This window comes from Microcebus murinus, chromosome 21 (assembly GCF_040939455.1).
Source record: "Microcebus murinus isolate Inina chromosome 21, M.murinus_Inina_mat1.0, whole genome shotgun sequence".
Taxonomy (NCBI): Eukaryota; Metazoa; Chordata; class Mammalia; order Primates; family Cheirogaleidae; genus Microcebus; species Microcebus murinus.
This window is the reverse complement of record NC_134124.1, coordinates 26,946,656-26,963,774: the sequence shown is the minus strand read 5'-3', so window position 1 is coordinate 26,963,774 and position 17,119 is coordinate 26,946,656. Positions and strand designations below refer to the sequence as shown.

Genomic DNA, 17,119 nt, shown 5'->3' with positions numbered 1-17,119 from the left:
CTAAATACTCTACGCACCAACCCCAGCCAGGGTCAGGTCAATTTGCTGCCAGCCAGATTGGCCGGGATATCATTCCAGAATGTACTGGGAGTTTTTGTTCCGTGCGGTTTAGTAGTTTGTACAGTGGTTCTGCCTCCTCTTTCTAAAAATACAGTGACTAGTTAAAAAAAAAAAAAAGAGTCAAGCTTTGAGTTTTCATTACAGATAACGAGGTGGTGGATTTTCTATGGTGTGGTTTATTAAATTCCAGAGTGCTCTCGTGAGCTTTGGAAATAATCCTTGCCTTATTTTGTTTTTGTATAGTTTATCAAATAATGGAGTTGGGCTATGTAATATCTTGGTCCTGTACTGATTTTCTGAATTTGCCTTTTTAAGCAAATTTAAAGAGAAAAGCTGGTACAGTTTTCAGTGGCTTAAAATGAAAGATGTGTAGTCGATTGTTAAGAAAAATACATAGGGAAAAATAATTGTAGTAAGTATGGACCTGAGATGAGACTACAGACCCGGAAGCAATATTACTATTTTTGTTAACTGTGATGAACTTAATCTCTATGAGTGTCCCCTATGATAGATTAGTGGGAAAATAATTAGCCCAAGCTCTTCTCTTTCTCTCTTTCCCAGATTTTCACAAGTAAGAAGGATTTATTAGTAAAAAGGCCTGAGAAAGAGTTCTCAGCTCTTATAAATTATACAGTAGTTGGATGTCTCTGTTCTCATGACCTTTCCCTTTTCAGTGCCTCTGGGCTTTGAAAAAGTGTAAATCTGAAAAGTTTGCTGACACCTCTGCTGTTTGCCCTGCCATGTACTTACCTGAGGCAATGTCATAGAACAAAGCCTTAGAATGGGGGCAAAGAGGTGAAGAAAAGGGGGAAAGAAGAACAAAGTAGAATTCGTTTATACTTCAAACTAATACCTCTGTTTGAGGTCTGTTTGAGAAACTGGGGCTCAAATGGGGAAGGGGCCTTAGTCCCTCTTGAAAATAAACTTATGAAATAACTTGGCAATTAATAACATTTAAAATGTGATTCTCTTTCATCAAATAAATAATCTTTTTTTCTTTTTTTCTTTTTTTTTTTTTTTTTATTGAGACAGTGTCTCACTCTTTTGCCAGCGCTACAGTGCAGTGCCGACAGCCTAGCTCACAGCAACCTCAAATTCCCGGGCTCAAGCAATCCTTCTGCTTCAGCCTCCTGAGTAGCTGGGACTACAGGCACACACCACCATGCCCGGCTAATTTTTTCTATATATTTTCAGTCATCCAATTAATTTCTTTCTACTTTTAGTAGAGATGGGATCTCGCTTTTGCTCTGGGTGGTTGGGAACGCCTGGCCTTGAGCAATCACCCGCCTCGGCCTCCCAGAGTGCTAGCATTACAGGTGTCAGCCACCACGCCCAGCCAATAATCATTTTTTAATACAAGGGGGTGGGGGATGTCAACGAGTTACATAAAATTGTGAATTAGTCCCTGCTCCAAATAATGCCTGCTTGGGCCAAAAAGCAACAGAGCTGTGCTCACTGGGTAATTGTATGTTGGATGTCTCTTCATTGTTCCCTGGGCCATTAGTCAAAGGGCAACTTAGAAACAATTTTTTGATGACAAAAAATAGTAATCTTATTAAAAAATACTTTTTGGTATAATGTGTGGGTTTGTTTACAAATGTACATGTTTCCCTTTTTGGCTTTTTTGTTCCTAAAATTAGGAATATATATGCACAATTTACAAAAACAACTTAAAAATCATAAAATCTTTTTTTTTTTTTTTGAGACAGAGTCTTGCTCTGTTGCCTGGGCTAGAGTGCTGTGGTGTTAGCCTAGCTCACAGCAACCTCAAACTCCTGGGTTCAAGTAATCCTTCTGCCTCAGCCTCCTGAAGTAACTGGGACTACAAGTATGTGCCACCATATATTTTTATTTGTACATATATTTTTATTTGTACAGCTAATTTCTTTCTATTTTTAGTAGAGTTGGGGTCTCACTCTTCCTCAAGCTGGTCTTAAACTCCTGACCTTGAATGATCCTCCCGCCTCGGCCTCCCAGAGTGCTAGGATTACAGGTGTGAGCCACCATGCCCAGCTTGAGAACCATAAAATCTTTATGGCAATGAAAAGCATGCACAAGTTTACTAATGTTTACGTAAACTAAGAATAAAATCTTAAGCCCCCAACCACTGAATGGACCCCCTCTAGGCCAAGGGTACCCCAGAGAAATCTTAAAAAACTGAGTTCCTAGCCATGACAGGATAAGAGCTTAGACATGCCGTATTATACCACCTCCTTTTCATGGTTTAGAGCAGTGGTCCCCAACATTTTTGGCACCAGGGACCAGTTTCATGGAAGACAATTTTTCCATGGGATGGGGGGTGGGGAGGAAGCTCAGGCAGTGATGCCAGTGATGGGGAGTGGTGTAAATACAGATGAAACTTAGCTCACCTCCTGCTATGCAGCACCCCTCCCCCACCCCCTTTCCTAAGTTTCATGGAAGACAATTTTTCTTTTTCAAGGGTTGGGGAAGGGAGGTGGGAAGGGTGGGTGTGGAGCTCTATGGGACCTAACAGGCCACTGGTACCGGACTGGTACCAATCTGGCCTGGGGGTTGGGGACCACAGGTTTAGATACAACTGACCAGCATTAATGTTAAAATGGAGGTTATGAGACTAGCAGAACAGATTCTGTGTGACAATAAGATGGTAAATTCTAAGCAGGATCTAATGACATACCAGGCAAGGGTTAAATCATACAAGCCTACACTTAAAGAATAAACTATGCTCTAACTGCCACAAGGTTTTCCTTTTTCTCTAGCAGCTAAACAAGTACTGGCCGCAAGATAAGCAATATTAAAACAATTTGCCACTCATCCACCCCCAGAAACTGTCCCCTACCTCCTGTTCCACAAGCCACAGCTACAGCTTTGATAGGACAGGAGACTGATTTCAGTAACTTTCTCTTGATAAGGAGACTACTGACCATGGACTGACTGTTTCTAGTAGGTTTTACAGAGGCTGCTCACTTGACTGCCTTTTGTCCTAAAAAAATATTTTGATGGATAGGGTCTAATTGTAATACATTTAATTGTTAAGTCACCACTCCAAGGTAAACATGGGTGTTCTATAACATGCATGCTTGTTCAATATGCATGTGTCAGGATGACCTTCATGAATATTCATAGATCCTCCTGTAACTTCTTGAATATGAATACTTGGCCAACCTGTTCAGCTTAAATTCTGTTTTAGGCCCCCCTTCCTCAGAATGCCTGTCTCTGGTCTTTGCCAGAGGCTGCTATACTTCTCAGCCTGTCAGAATGGCCACCTTGCAGGCTATAACCCTTAACAAGAAATAAAGTCGCATTCCAAAATTTATAGATCTTGTGATTTCTAAATTGATATTTATTGGAGACATAATATATGCCAGTGGAGAACAAAGTAGACTGGTCCCCATCCTTGTAGAATGTGTAGTCTTGTGGACAATATAAACAATAGATTTTGGAATAAAATAAACTTATTTCCATACTCAGGAATGGCTATTAACTAGTTATGTGACTTTCAGACAGTTATTTAATCACATTGAATTTCCATTTTCTTTTCTCAAAAATAGGAAGTAAAAATCCCTTCCTTATAGTGTTATTGAGAGGATTACATAATGAAAAATACATAAAGAGATAGGCATTATCCCCAGAAGAAAGTATATTACTTGATGAAGGGTAGCCTTTATTATTAAATTACTGACATTTCTTTTTAAATGTGTTGCTTAAACATACATTGTGTTTTCTTCTTGTTGTCAGACTTAGTCTTCTATTTTCAGTCTAAAAACAGAATAAGAGTATAAGAATTGTTTATCTAACACTAATGAAAGCATCTAAATTATATGTATTAATTGCTATACCTTATTTATACTTGAAATTTTTACCTGAGGGATTTAGGTAATATATCGTTATTTATGTAATAAAAATTATTTTCTCTCATGTTAGGATCTTGTTTTTAATTTTTACTAAAATCTCAAGTTTTTTACATAAAATTATTTCACTAGCACTGAAGAAACATTACTTAAATATAAATCAAGTCAAATGGACATTCTTTGCCTTTTCTTCTCCTCCTCATCCCACTACCATTTTTATTCTATAATATTAGAATATAGATCATCATTTAAATAATTTAAAAGTCCTAATTATAATAGCAAAATATGGAAATGAAACACAATTATCTACTTTTATGAAAGAAAGAAAATGAAGCCTTCATTCATATGTGATTTTGTTTTTAAAGAAGTATGGATTTAGTCACAGTTCCTATTACAATCTTTTCAAATGACTGACTTTTAGGGTATTTTTAGGCTCAATGATAGTCAACTCCTGTCTTCATACTTTCTTCTCCATCAACAGTTATGTGCAACAAGAACCAATGCTCAGCATACTGGCCCTGAGGCAGGACAAGAATCCAGGTGGTAACAGGAAGATTTGATTATATTCTCTACAATCATCGTAGACTGTAGAAGTGCCTTTGAGCAACACAGACTCTAACAAGCAAGTACAACAGTGGCGGTGTGTCAAATGCTGTCCTGACTCAGGGAGATTCCTAATTGGTTCTGTTTGCTTGGAGATGGAGAAGGCTATGCCTTTCCTCACACGCAGTGTCCAAGCATTTTACCCTCTTTTCAGGTTCCCTGACAAATGTCCAGAACTTTTGGATATAGGCTTGTCCATCTATGATGAGGGCCAAGGTAGTGAGGGTCAGACAGAGCTCAGCTGAGTCCCTTCCCCTCTACTTTCTGATCCTCCTTGTGATACTTATCACAGCCCCTCCACCTCTCCAGCTATTCCCTAGTGCATCTGCTCTGTCCTACTTATTGGAAGATAACTTGCTTGGCAGTGGCTTCTTTGATTCTTTATTACCTCCTGGGATACCAGTGAAATTAAGTATTGTTGGGGAGAGACAGAGAGAGAAACAAGCATAGAAAAGGTAGATTAATAATTCAGGTATGTCTTTCCACTCAGAGATTCTAGTTACCACTTAGATACTCAGATAAAGTAACTTCTTCCAATTAATTGAAGTTTTACTATAACCCAAGAAAAACTAATCTTTTGACTTGTCATGTAACCACTGGTAGGTATATAAAGGCACTGGGAGACATTAGAGAGAGATACTCTGCTTTCCATGGCTATAGACTCTGTTGAGAGCAGAGCTCAAAGCCAAGGTCAGCTGATAATACAGTATAAAGGATTTGCACTTGTTGTATATTTCTCATGTGCCAGGCCATTGTGCTGAGTTAAACACACACACTCTTACTTAGACCTTTAACAACTCTGATATTTTATCTTCAGAAATGAGTAATATCTTAACATACTTCATGTTCAGTAACTACTGTTTACTAGATTTACTTTACACATGACTTGAATTTGGATTTTACTGAATTTTTTTTTTTTAAGTTTTTATTTTGGAACATTTCAAACTCATTACCCAGCTTCAATATTTATCAACATTTTGTTCATGTTGCCTATTTACTTTCTGTTTGTCCATCAACAAATATTTATTGAGGACGTTCTGGGTGCCAAACAATTGTATTTTGTAGTCACAGATTAAAAATGTTACAGCTTTTGTGCCATGGTGTGTGCTGGCTATTGTTCTCTGTGAATTTAAGAGGTTGGAAGGATCAGCTGGGTCATTGTCCTCTGAGCAGAAGCCAGCACTGAATGTGTCTCTGTTGTTTCTTCTTTATTGTTACCAGCTTTGGAAGGAGAAGGTGGGAAAGGGGAGGGGAGAAAAATGCCCTTTCTTATTCAGGTTTCTCTCCAGGTTACTAATCTTCCTCCCCCAAAACCAAACACACACACACACACACACAATGTTATGGCAGAATTAATTGGGATTTGGAAAACAAAGTATTCCACTTTCTAATCCAGTTTTCTTGTCCTGCTGCATTGTACTAAAATAAGGGAACTCATGGGTCAGAATTTTTATTCCCTAGGTTGGCAGTAAACTGGTAAAGCCCTTCCTTGTTTGAGGTCACTGCTTTCCTTATCTTTATAGCCTTTTAACTCTTATTTCTCCTACCTGATTTTGCCAACCCCCTTGACTTTTTCTCTCCCTCAACATCAATTTCCCAATCATCTCCCAAGATGGTTGTTTGTATACTGCCTGTATTTTTGGCTGGGTCAAAGCCTTTCCCCAGCTGCCCAGTTCTGCCTGGTTCTGGTAGAGGGCAGTGGGGAGCCCTCCCCTGGCCTTCCAAGGGTTGGTGGGTGAGTATAGAGGAAAAACACTCAGGTTAAGGTAACATATTCCACAATACAGTTTGTCTTCAAACAAAAAACTTTCCAGGGAAACAAATGACTAATCATAGAATGAGTACTATGACAGAGCTACGCATGGTGTGCCAGAAGAACACAGGAGAAGACTTTTATTTATTTATTTTTGAGGCAGAGTCTTGCTTTGTTGCCCAGGCTAGAGTGAGTGCCGTGGTGTCAGCCTAGCTCACAGCAACCTCAAACTCTTGGGCTCAAGTGATCCTTCTCCCTCAGCCTCCCTAGTAGCTGGGACTACAGGCATGCACCACCATGCCTGGCTAATTTTTTCTATATATATTAGTTGGCCAATTAATTTCTTTCTATTTATAGTAGAGATGGGGGTCTTGCTCTTGCTCAGGCTGGTTTCGAACTCCTGACCTCGAGCAATCCACCCGCCTCAGCCTCTCAGAGGGTTAGGATTACAGAAGACTTAAACAAAATTGGTAGGGGAGGAGAACATGAAGGGAGGGGGTTTTGAAGAAGATGCTGTCACTCCTGATCTGAGTTTTGAAAGATTTAGCTAAGTGAACAGGGTGGTACAAAGGGCATTCCAGACAAAAACAACAGTATGTGCGAAAGCACAGTAGAAAAAGAAACTAAATGGATTTCTGCTAATGAAATATAGATTATTCTGGCTAAAGTATGGAGGACATTGAAAGGACTGGTCTAGCAATGAAACTGGGAAGAGAAGCAGTTGCTCATTTCGAAAGGACATGTATACCATATATACCATTCTTGAAAATTTTGACTTTCTTTGGCAGGCTTTGGGGAACAGATCCATGGATTTTAAAGAGAATGGCAAAATTGGGTGTGTGATTTAGAATGATCATTGAGCATCAGGGGGAAGATTGGAGAGAGGGGCCAAGACTGGAGGCAGAATGAATAGTTAAGAGGCCATTGCCTGAACCCAGGAAAAAAGTGAGAAGGTTGAACTGAGGAGCTGAAAGTAGGAATGGTGAGAAAGTATGGATTCAAGGGACCTTTGGAGGTAGAGCTGACAGACTGTGGTCATTGAATAGACTTAGAGGAGTAAGGAGTAACGTCTGAGGTTCTGGTTTAACCAAAAAGTTGAATGGGGGTTATATTTATGTATTATCAGGGAATGCAGAAGAAAGACCAAGTTTGCTGGGGGAAAACTGAGCTTCAGATGCCTGAGGGACTTCCAGGTGGAGATGTTTAAAAGGCAGCTAGAGAACGTTTGCTGTTGCAGATAGCTTTGGGTGTCATTGGAATATAGGGGATGTGTTGAATCATGGAAATAGGGAAAGTTGCAGGTGATAAATTTGAAGAGGGTATTTGAGGAAAGAGGAGTCTCTGAAAGGAATCTAGGGGAGGAGAGAGGGAAAAGGGAAGTCAGAAGAGAGGACATTACAGGTACCAGGAGAAAGTGTTTCAAAGAGAGAGTGAGTACCGGTTATCTGAAGAGAGGATATATATATAATGAAGCTTGAACAAAAAAGAGAAAAAATGAGACCAATGAAACCAACTATATAAACCACTCTTGCAAGGAACTTGACTACGAGTATAGTGGAGGCAATGGCCAGAGTGTGGACACGGTAATAAGAGAGATATTTTGCTTTGCAAGGATTAGCTAGACTTGGGCCTGTTAAAATAGTTGGGAGGCGGTTGGTCTAAGTGTCCTGGCCTGAGGTATCCTCCTGATTCCTCCTCTTCCTGGCACCTCAAATGAAAGACCATTCATCAGGGATTTTGGATTCCAAGGCCCAAAAATTTGTTACCCAAGATGATGAATGCCGACACACATGCTGTTGATGCTGAAAATCAGGTGGAACTGGAGGAGAAAACAAGACCTATTAATCAAGTATTGGAACTCCAACACACACTTGAAGATCTCTCTGCAAGAGTAGATGCAGTTAAAGAAGGAAATCTGAAGCTAAAATTAGAAAACCAAGTTCTTAGACAACATACAGAAAACCTCATGTCAGCTTCTAGTGTTGTTCAAACAATTGACACAAAAAGCAAAAGAAAGTAAGGGATTAATACCCACCTGATTTATGAAATTATTGATTTTTTTTTCTTTAAAAAACTTGGATAGATTCCAAAAGGTACAGTACCTTTGTTAGTGGCTTCATTGAATATTTATGAAGATGATGTCAGATGTAGGCTAAATTGACAACATAACAGGAGACTTCCATGAGTTTGTGTATTATGTTAGTCTACGAAAATGTGCAAATGTATTGTAGAGACTTTATAGTTAGAATTGCATATGTTTATGAAACTTTAAGATGAATGTTTTATTGAATTTGTTTTCATTGGTAGGTTTAGCACTGTCTTTTATTATAGGCTTAATAAAATATACAAGAAAATACCACCAGGTTGCGAAAAAGTGACCAAAATCATGTACTAAATGCACAGCATTAGGTATCTTGTCCACCATCTTGTGCTTCTTGTCCATTTGTCTCCTTCTTACTATTTCCCTTCCCCTAATGAAAAAATTTGTTTCATATTTGTAAAAGTAATTTTAATAGTTAATCATCTCTGAGAGCAACCCAAATTTTAATTTATTGAAACTTAACCAAAATAAGATACTTTCCGAGCTGGGGCTTGTCATTTGTGATATTTAGTATTAAGATAGGATTGCTTGTTTCTCTCAAATCAATCGAAAACAGATGGAGGCTATAAAAATGAAGATTTTTCTTTAAAACTGAATTGTCAAATTGTCAAATTCAGTTTTGAGTTTGAATTCGGGAAGATTTGTTGTTAAAAACTTGTTTTTTCACAAAATAACCCACTTGGTATCTGAATAGATATGAGTTCTGGTTGTGTATGTGTTTAAAATAGAAAATCTTGAGGAAAAATAGAAATAGGGTAGAAAAGTACTTAGTAAACAGTAGTTACCAACTCAGTAATTTTACTCCAGGTTTGTATTATCTCTGGCTCAAAGTAGAGCTTTGGGGAAATATATATGAAAGTGGATTAAATTTCATTAAATATGAAAGTCATTAAATTTAGTCTCAAGGTTTATTTTTACCCAGCAGATCAACTTTTGCAAAATTCCTTAGAGTATATTAGTATCAGAATTATGAATAAAATGGGAGAGTTTTACATGTATACTAATTGATAATCTTGCTCAGTATTTTATCTCACTTGCTCTCCTGGAATTTTCTGTAAATTCCACTACTTGGTTTGCAGATTGTGTAACAATTTTTAAAATTTTAATTTGTAGATTCCACTTGGTAAGGGAATCATTATCAGAAATAATGCTAAAATATTATAATAGGCAAATAAATCCATTAATATAGCTTATGGTTATTAGATTTGGGGTACTTTTATTTTATTTTATTTTTATTTTATTTATTTATTTGAGACAGAGTCTCACTCTACTGCCCAGGCTAGAGTGCCATGGCGTCAGCCCAGCTCACAGCAACCCCAAACTCCTGGGCTCAAGCGATCCTTCTGCCTTAGCCTCCCGAGTAGCTGGGACTACAGGCAGGCGTCACCATGCCCGGCTAATTTTTTCTATATATCTTAGTTGGCCAATTAATTTTCTTTCTATTTTTAGTAGAGATGGGGTCTCGCTCAGGCTGGTTTCGAACTCCTGACCTTGAGAGATCCACCTGCCTCAGCCTCCCAGAGTGCTAAGATTACAGGCATGAGCCACCACGCCCAGCCTTAAATTACTAAATATATTATCTTTACCTATTATAGGTCTATTCAGATTTTATATTTCTTTTTGAGTTAGTTTTGGGCATATGTCTGTTTCTAGAAATTTTTCCATTTTATCCTAATTTGTTAGCATATAATTATTCATATTATTCCTTTGTAATCCTTTTTATTTCAATGAGAGATGGCAGTGATGTCTCCCCTTTAATTCTTGATTTTTATAATTTGAATCTTATTTTTGTCTTGGCCAATTTTAGCTAAAGATTTGCCAATTTTGTTTATATTTTCAAACAACCAATTTTCGGTTTTGGTTTTATTAATTTTCTCTATTGTTTTTCTATTCTATATTTCATTTATTTCCATTCTAATATTAATATTTCCTTCCTTGGCCTTGCTTTGGTTTTAGTTTGTTCTTCTTTTCTTAGTTTTCAAAGGTGGGAAGTGACAAAGTTGAGTGGAGATCTTTTTTTTTTTTTAAATAAGCACTTAACGCTATACTTTTCCCTCTGAGCACTCCTTTAGTTGCATCCAAAAGCTTTGGTATGTTGTTTTTATTTTCATTCATCTAATGGTATTTTCTAGTTTATTCTTTGGTTTCTTTTCTAACCCTTTGGTTATTTAAGAGTTTCTTGTCTAATTTCCACATATTTGTGGATGTCTCAGACTTCCTATTGTTCTTAATTTCTAATTTCATTTCTTTGTAGTTGGAGAATATACCTTGTATGATTTCAATTCCTCTAATGTATTGAGTCTTGGTTTACAGCCTTTTGTATGGTCTATTCTATTCCATGTTTGCCTTAGAAGAATGTGTATTTTGCTGTTGTGGGTGGACTATTCTCTAGATGTGCATCAGATCTAGTTGTTTAATAGTGTTGTGCAAGTCTTCTGATTTCTTATAAATCTTTTGCACAATTGTTCCATTATCTATCATTGAAAGTGAGGCATAAAGCCTCCAGCTTTTCTTTTTCTCTTTCTTTTCTTTTCCTTTTTTTTTTTTTTTGAGACAGAGTCTCACTCTGTTGCTTGGGCTAGAGTGCTATGGTGTCAGCCTAGCTCACAGCAACCTCAAACTCCTGGGCTCAAGCAATCCTTTCTCAGCCTCCCAAGTAGCTGGGACTACAGGCATGTGCCACCATGCCTGGCTAATTTTTTCTATATATGTTTTTTGTTGGCCAATTAATTTCTTTGTATTTTTAGTAGAGATGGGGTCTCGCTCTTGCTCAGGCTGGTTTTGAATTTATGACCTTGAGCAATCCACCCGCCTTGGCCTCCCAGAGTGCTAGGATTCCAGGCGTGAGCCACCGCACCCGGCCTCCAGCTTTTATTTTCGAATTGTCTATTTCTCTTTCAATACTCTGAGTTTTGCTTCATGTGTTTTCTTTTTCTTCTTTTTCATTTTTTTAAGGAAGAGGAGAAGAGACCGGACCAGGAAGAGGAGACCAGACTGGATGAAGAAGAGCAGACTAGACAGGAAGAGGAGATGAGACTGTGTGAAGAAAGAGCAGACAAGACTGCTTTTTTTTTTTTTTTTTTTTTTTTTTTTTTTTTTTTTTTTTTTGAGACAGTCTCACTCTGTTGCCCAGGCTAGAGTGTGGTGTGTCAGCCTAGCTCACGGCAACCTCAGACTCCTGGGCTCAAGCAATTCTACTGCCTCAGCCTCCCAAGTAGCTCAGACTACAGGCATGCACCACCATGCCTGACTAATTTTTTCTATATATTTTTATTGTCCAGCTAATTTCTTTCTATTTTTAATAGAGACAGGGGTCTGGCTCCTGCTCAGGCTGGTCTTGAACTCCTGAACTTAAGTGATCCTCCCGTATCAGCCTCCCAGAGTGCTAGGATTACAGGGGTGAGCCACCACACTGGGCCTGCTTCATGTGTTTTTTTAGGCCCTGTTTTTAGGTTCTTTATAGTGACTTTTCATGCAGTTTTTTCTTGTCATAATATCTTTCTGGATGAATTTCTAAGTACTACATTTTATAATTAATTTACTTCCAGGGAAATTATGCCATAATTGCAGTATTAAACTAAATAACAATTAGTAAGGTAAATCATTTGTTATGTCCATTGGTTTATTATTTTGCAACATTTTATTGTACTCTATCATTGCTGAACTAAAAAAAATGTGTGTATATGTTCATATATGTTTGTTTGTATATATGTATATAGTTATGTAGAGGGATAGTGTATGTTTATCATATAGAAAGAAGTAACAGCATTTTCCTGAGGGCACTGAGTCATATGTGTAGAAGGCTATGGATAACTTGAATTTTTCCAGTATATAGAATAGGGGTTGTAGAGGATTGTTTCCCTCTGAAATGATCTTTATATATGTGGAATTGGTAAGAAAACTCTTCTGTATATAGTTTGAAGTCCTTGGCTACCTTAAAAAAAAAAAGAGGAGTGGAAAATTAATAATAATGATTAAGTATAATTAGCCAAGGTTTGTTTATTTATTTTTGCTGGAGATTTAATTTTTTCATTTTAATAGGTTTAGGGGGTACAAGTTGAATTCCATTACATGTATATATATTGTATAGTGGTGGAGTCTGGGCTTTTGGTGTACCCATCACCCAAGTATTGTCCATTGTAACCCACAGGTAGTTTTTTACCCCTCCCCCCTTCCCTTCCTTTCCCCTTGTGAGTCTCCAATGTCCATTATACCACTGTGTGCCATTCTGTAGCCATAGTTTAGCTCTAATTCCCAACTGAGAACAAGTGGCATTTATTTTTCTCTTTCTAGTTACTTCACTTAGGATAATGGCCTCTAGTTCCATCCTAGTTGCTGCAAAAGCCAGTATTTCATTCATTCTTACTGCTGAGTAGTACTCTATGGAATTTGTTTATTTAAAAAAGTCTCATAGCTGTAAAGTATGCAGTGCTAGCCCATACTCCCCAACCAAATAATTTCCCTTTGAAAATCCTTACTTATCTCTATTTCCCCCTCTGCCTCTCTTCTCTCCTCTCCTTCCCATCTCCACCAGATCTACTCATCGTGAGTAGAAAAAATTTAAGATACAGTACTTTCCTGCTTCTCTTTTCTCTTCATTAAATTTTATCTGAACAATGTTAATGCCCCTATGGTTTTTGCATCTATTACAAAATAACTAGATAATCTGAAAAATTAACTTGCACCAATATTAATGTGCTAGCCCTGTTCTAGTTATCTATGACTACATAAGACAAAACAAAACAAAACACCAAAGAGAGAGAGAGAGAGAGAGACAAAGAGAGAGAGAGAGAAAATAAACCTAAAGCTAAGTGTCTTAAAGCAATGATGTTTTTTGCTTTACTAAAAAATTTACAATTTAGGAAGATGTGATGACAACTCAGTCTCTGCTGCACTCAGCTAGAATCAGCTACAGTGGCTTGATTCTCTGAACACTTCACTTGCTCATTGTGTGGCCTTCATGCTGGCTGTCAGCTGGAACTTCAACTTTGCTTGTGGCCAGATTATGTGATCTGTCAATGTGGCTACTTGGCTTCCTCACAGCACGGTGGCTGGGTTCCAAGGATAAGCACTGAGAGAGAAAGAGAGAAAGAGAGAGACAGATCATGTACACTTTGGGCAGAAGCTGTGTTGTCTTTTCCAAACCAGTCTCAGAAGTCATGCAGTATCTCTTCTGTTGTTTTCTGTTGGTCAAGGCAGTCAAAATAGCCTACCCCAATTTAAGGAAAGAGAAAATAGGCTCCACCTCTTGAAGAGTGGCAAGGTTCTGAAAGTGTGTGTGAGAAGACTAGAAATATTGCCGTGGCTATTTTTGGAACATACAATCTCCCACACCTCTTAATGGCAATATACAAATTTTAATAAGGCAATGTTGAAATCTAAAGATATTAATGTCAAAGTGGGAATTTTAGGCAATAAAGCCTAAAATTCTCTGGGGGAGATATTTTGGCAGCTCATTCAAAAACCTTCAAATACTAGGTAGGGAGCCAAATACTCTATCATACATGGGCCCGTTCTGTAAAGGAACAGTAAAGTTTTCTAAGGATTAAGTCAACCAAGCTTTTCATGCGAATCCTTGCAAAGTAGAATTTATTTTTGCAAATTCACTAATCTCAGAATATGAAGAGAATGTTCTAATAAGTTCCTTTATCACTGATGCTTAAACTTGTATGGAAATATTGCTGTGCAAAATATTCAGGATGTTATCAGTGTAGGCTTTTTTTAAAACTCTGAAACCATTTACTTATAAAATGGATAAAGATTAGACAGGTTTTTTTTTGTTTTTTGTTTTTGAGACAGAGTCTCACTTTGTTGCCCAGGCTAGAGTGAGTGCCGTGGTGTCAGCCTAGCTCACAGCAACCTCAAACTTCTGGGCTCAAGTGATCCTACTGCCTCAGCCTCCCGAGTAGCTGGGACTACAGGCATGTGCTACCATGCTCGGCTAATTTTTTCTATATATTTTCAGTTATCCAATTAATTTCTTTCTATTTTTAGTAGAAATGGGGTCTCGCTCTTGCTCAGGCTGGTTTCAAACTCCAGACCTCAAGCAATCCTCCCACCTCGGCCTCCCAGAGTGCTAGGATTACAGGGGTGAGCCACCGTGCCCTGCCAAGATTAGACAGTTTTAAAGATGAATGTTGAAAAAAAGTAATATGTCAGAGAAAATCAGAAAAGGAAATAGATTTGAAGGTCACCTAGAATTCCATTGAGAAAGAACGATTCTGTTGCCAAGAACATCCGCAGTGCCTTGTTCATGCTGCTTTAAAGGCTAAGTGATTGGCATTTGTGTAACCAGGCCTGATCATTTCCATGGCCAACACGTGCCTGTTGAGAAACCTCCACAGTTGGTGGGGAAAAGAACTATTTCAAAATTTTATTGTTTGTCATTTTGCCACTCAGAAAGTTCTAGACATGGACACATTTTATATTTTTATGCAAATTCCAGTTTAATTACTGGCACCAAATGCTGAAAATTACTAGAATAGAGCCTTAAGTGACTATTGGGTTGTGAGAGTTATTTACTATTCTGATTTGAAAAGAGATTGTTGCTTCATACTCTTCATCATAGTCTTTTACTCCCTGTGTACTCCCAAGAGTTGTAGGTTAAAGGTTAAGGAAACACTAATATTACCAGTTAACCAAAATATTTGACTAATTCTCCTTTATCATTCTTCTGGACAACAGAGCCTTGATTTTATAAGTAAGCTTAAGACAATTGTGGTAGGAACAGAGAGTTCTTGTTAAATAAGTGCTTATGATTCAGGCAACCCCACAGTTACAACAGTGAATCATAATATTAACACATTAAGGAACCAAACACTTATGGAATTAGACTCATATCAAAGATTCTTTTACTCATTTAGCATTTGTGTCCAGCCCACCCATCAGATCAGAGTCAAGCCAAATAAATAATGTAAATAGAGCACAAATAGATTACAAAAAGAAGCTGCAAACTTTGTAAAAGGATGATGACAACACAGATAATCCAGAAATGATTATCAAAGGGTAAGACGAAGCCTTTGGGAGAATTGATGAAACTCTAGAATATTTTGCAAAAATCTGAAAATTGAATAGGAAAGACTGACATATGAGCTATCATACAATTTTGTCAAAAGAATCATGCCAAAAATAAAACAAAAATTAATTCTTAATTCAATTTTTTGTTTGTTCGTTGTAGGAATTAGAACATAATGGTAATTATAAACTAATTTTAAGTACAAGATCAATTTTTAAAAATAATTTTTAGTTTCTTTTCTCAATATGATTATCACTAGAAAATTTTCTCATTATTTAATATGAAATGATATTTTATTTTTAAATAGATTTAATGTTCCTTTTATCAGTTACCCTCAAATAATGAGGATATCCCAAATCTTTCATCTTGGTAGTTTTCCACAGGCCTGGATATAAATATAGTCCAAGACTAGAATCCTACAGATACTTCCTAATCCCAAACACTGGGTTGAACTCCCCCTTAAAATATTTTAGAATTACCGTGGATTTTTAGAATGTTAGAGTTTGACATGACCTTAGGAATTGTCCACTGCAGCCTTTCATCCTCCGGTTGAAACTCAACTCTTACTCTGGTTTCCCTGTTACTGCTCTACTAACCTTGATTCTGTTGTCTCTATATGCTTGGACCTTTCCTAACTTGTATGCAAGATCTCATCTAAACACAAATTCTTCTGCCTGAAATGTCTCCTACCACCTTCCCTCTGCTCTTCTAAATTGTTACTAGCCCTTTAGGATAGTTCAAACTCAGCTTCTGGGGTGAAGACACCTCCGATTCCCTGATCCCCAAAAGAAAAATAACTTTTTCTCAAGTTTTTTTTTCCACTGGTCTAAGAATCTTGGCAGTTATCACCTTATGTCTTCTCAGTGGTAACAGTAAGACCTAATTCCATATCTATTGATGTGACTCAAATCATCTGCCCCCACCCTTCCCACACTTCAGTTTTGAGATAAAAGTCCTCAACATTTTAACTGTTCCTTCTTATATTTACCTCCATATTTTATTTATCTTGCGCTTAATTTTTTTAAATCACAGATAATTTAAACATACACAAAAGTACTCCCTGTGTGATTCTTAAGAGAGTTTCTTTATTCTGTTTGTTTAGCCTCTTTATTATTTTACTCTGGAGTCTTTACTGACTGTTCATCCCTGAAAGTAAGTAATCGGAAAGTTGATTCGAAGCGGTGTGCATGTTTGTGGTATTTGTTGACTAATGGTTTTACTTGTAGGGCAGGAATTCTCATCCAGGGGGCAATTTTTCTCCCAGAGGAACATTTGGCACTGTCTGGAAATGTTTTTAATTGTTACCACTGACATTTAGTGGGAGGGGCCAAGGATGCTGCTAAACATCCAATAATGCACATGACAGCCACCCACAGCAAAGAATTATATGGTCTAAAAGGTCCATTATGCCAAAGTGATTGAGCATAGTCACCTCTGGTATGTTGGTGATTAAACAATTGGGAGATCTATTCACAAAAGTTATTATCTGTAGAGCTTTTTGGGGGGGCATTAATTTTCTCCACCAAAGGATCCTCAAACATTTTGTCTGCAGATTTTATCTTAAGTAAGTTTAGTTGACAGTATTTTGGGAGTGAGGCAGGGAAGGGAGGTAGAGTTCTCAGTCCCCCTGTTTTCAGTAAGGTGCCTCTTGCTTTTCTAGTGCCTGGTATTCCAGAATCTAGGATCTCTTTGCTGCAGGGTATCTTTAGAGAATAAGCTCTGCAGTGTTCTGTGGGGTTGGCTGTGATGTGGGCATC

At 37.6% G+C, this 17,119-nt stretch overlaps 1 protein-coding gene and 1 pseudogene across 2 annotated transcripts in view; both read left to right on the top strand.

Moving 5' to 3' along the window:
* NUDCD2 (NudC domain containing 2) overlaps positions 1–14,195 on the top strand; it is a 34,991-nt gene extending 20,796 nt beyond the window's left edge. The window contains exon 4 of one of the 2 annotated variants that reach the window (XM_075996262.1): positions 11,303–14,195. In XM_075996262.1, coding sequence (XP_075852377.1) covers positions 11,303–11,485 — 183 coding nt within the window. In that variant the 3' untranslated portion in view covers positions 11,486–14,195. The remainder of the gene's footprint in view (positions 1–11,302) is intronic. The other variant, XM_075996261.1, reaches the window with a different exon arrangement.
* LOC142863045 (short coiled-coil protein pseudogene) lies at positions 7,560–8,415 on the top strand (annotated as a pseudogene).
* Positions 14,196–17,119: the final 2,924 nt, after the last annotated feature.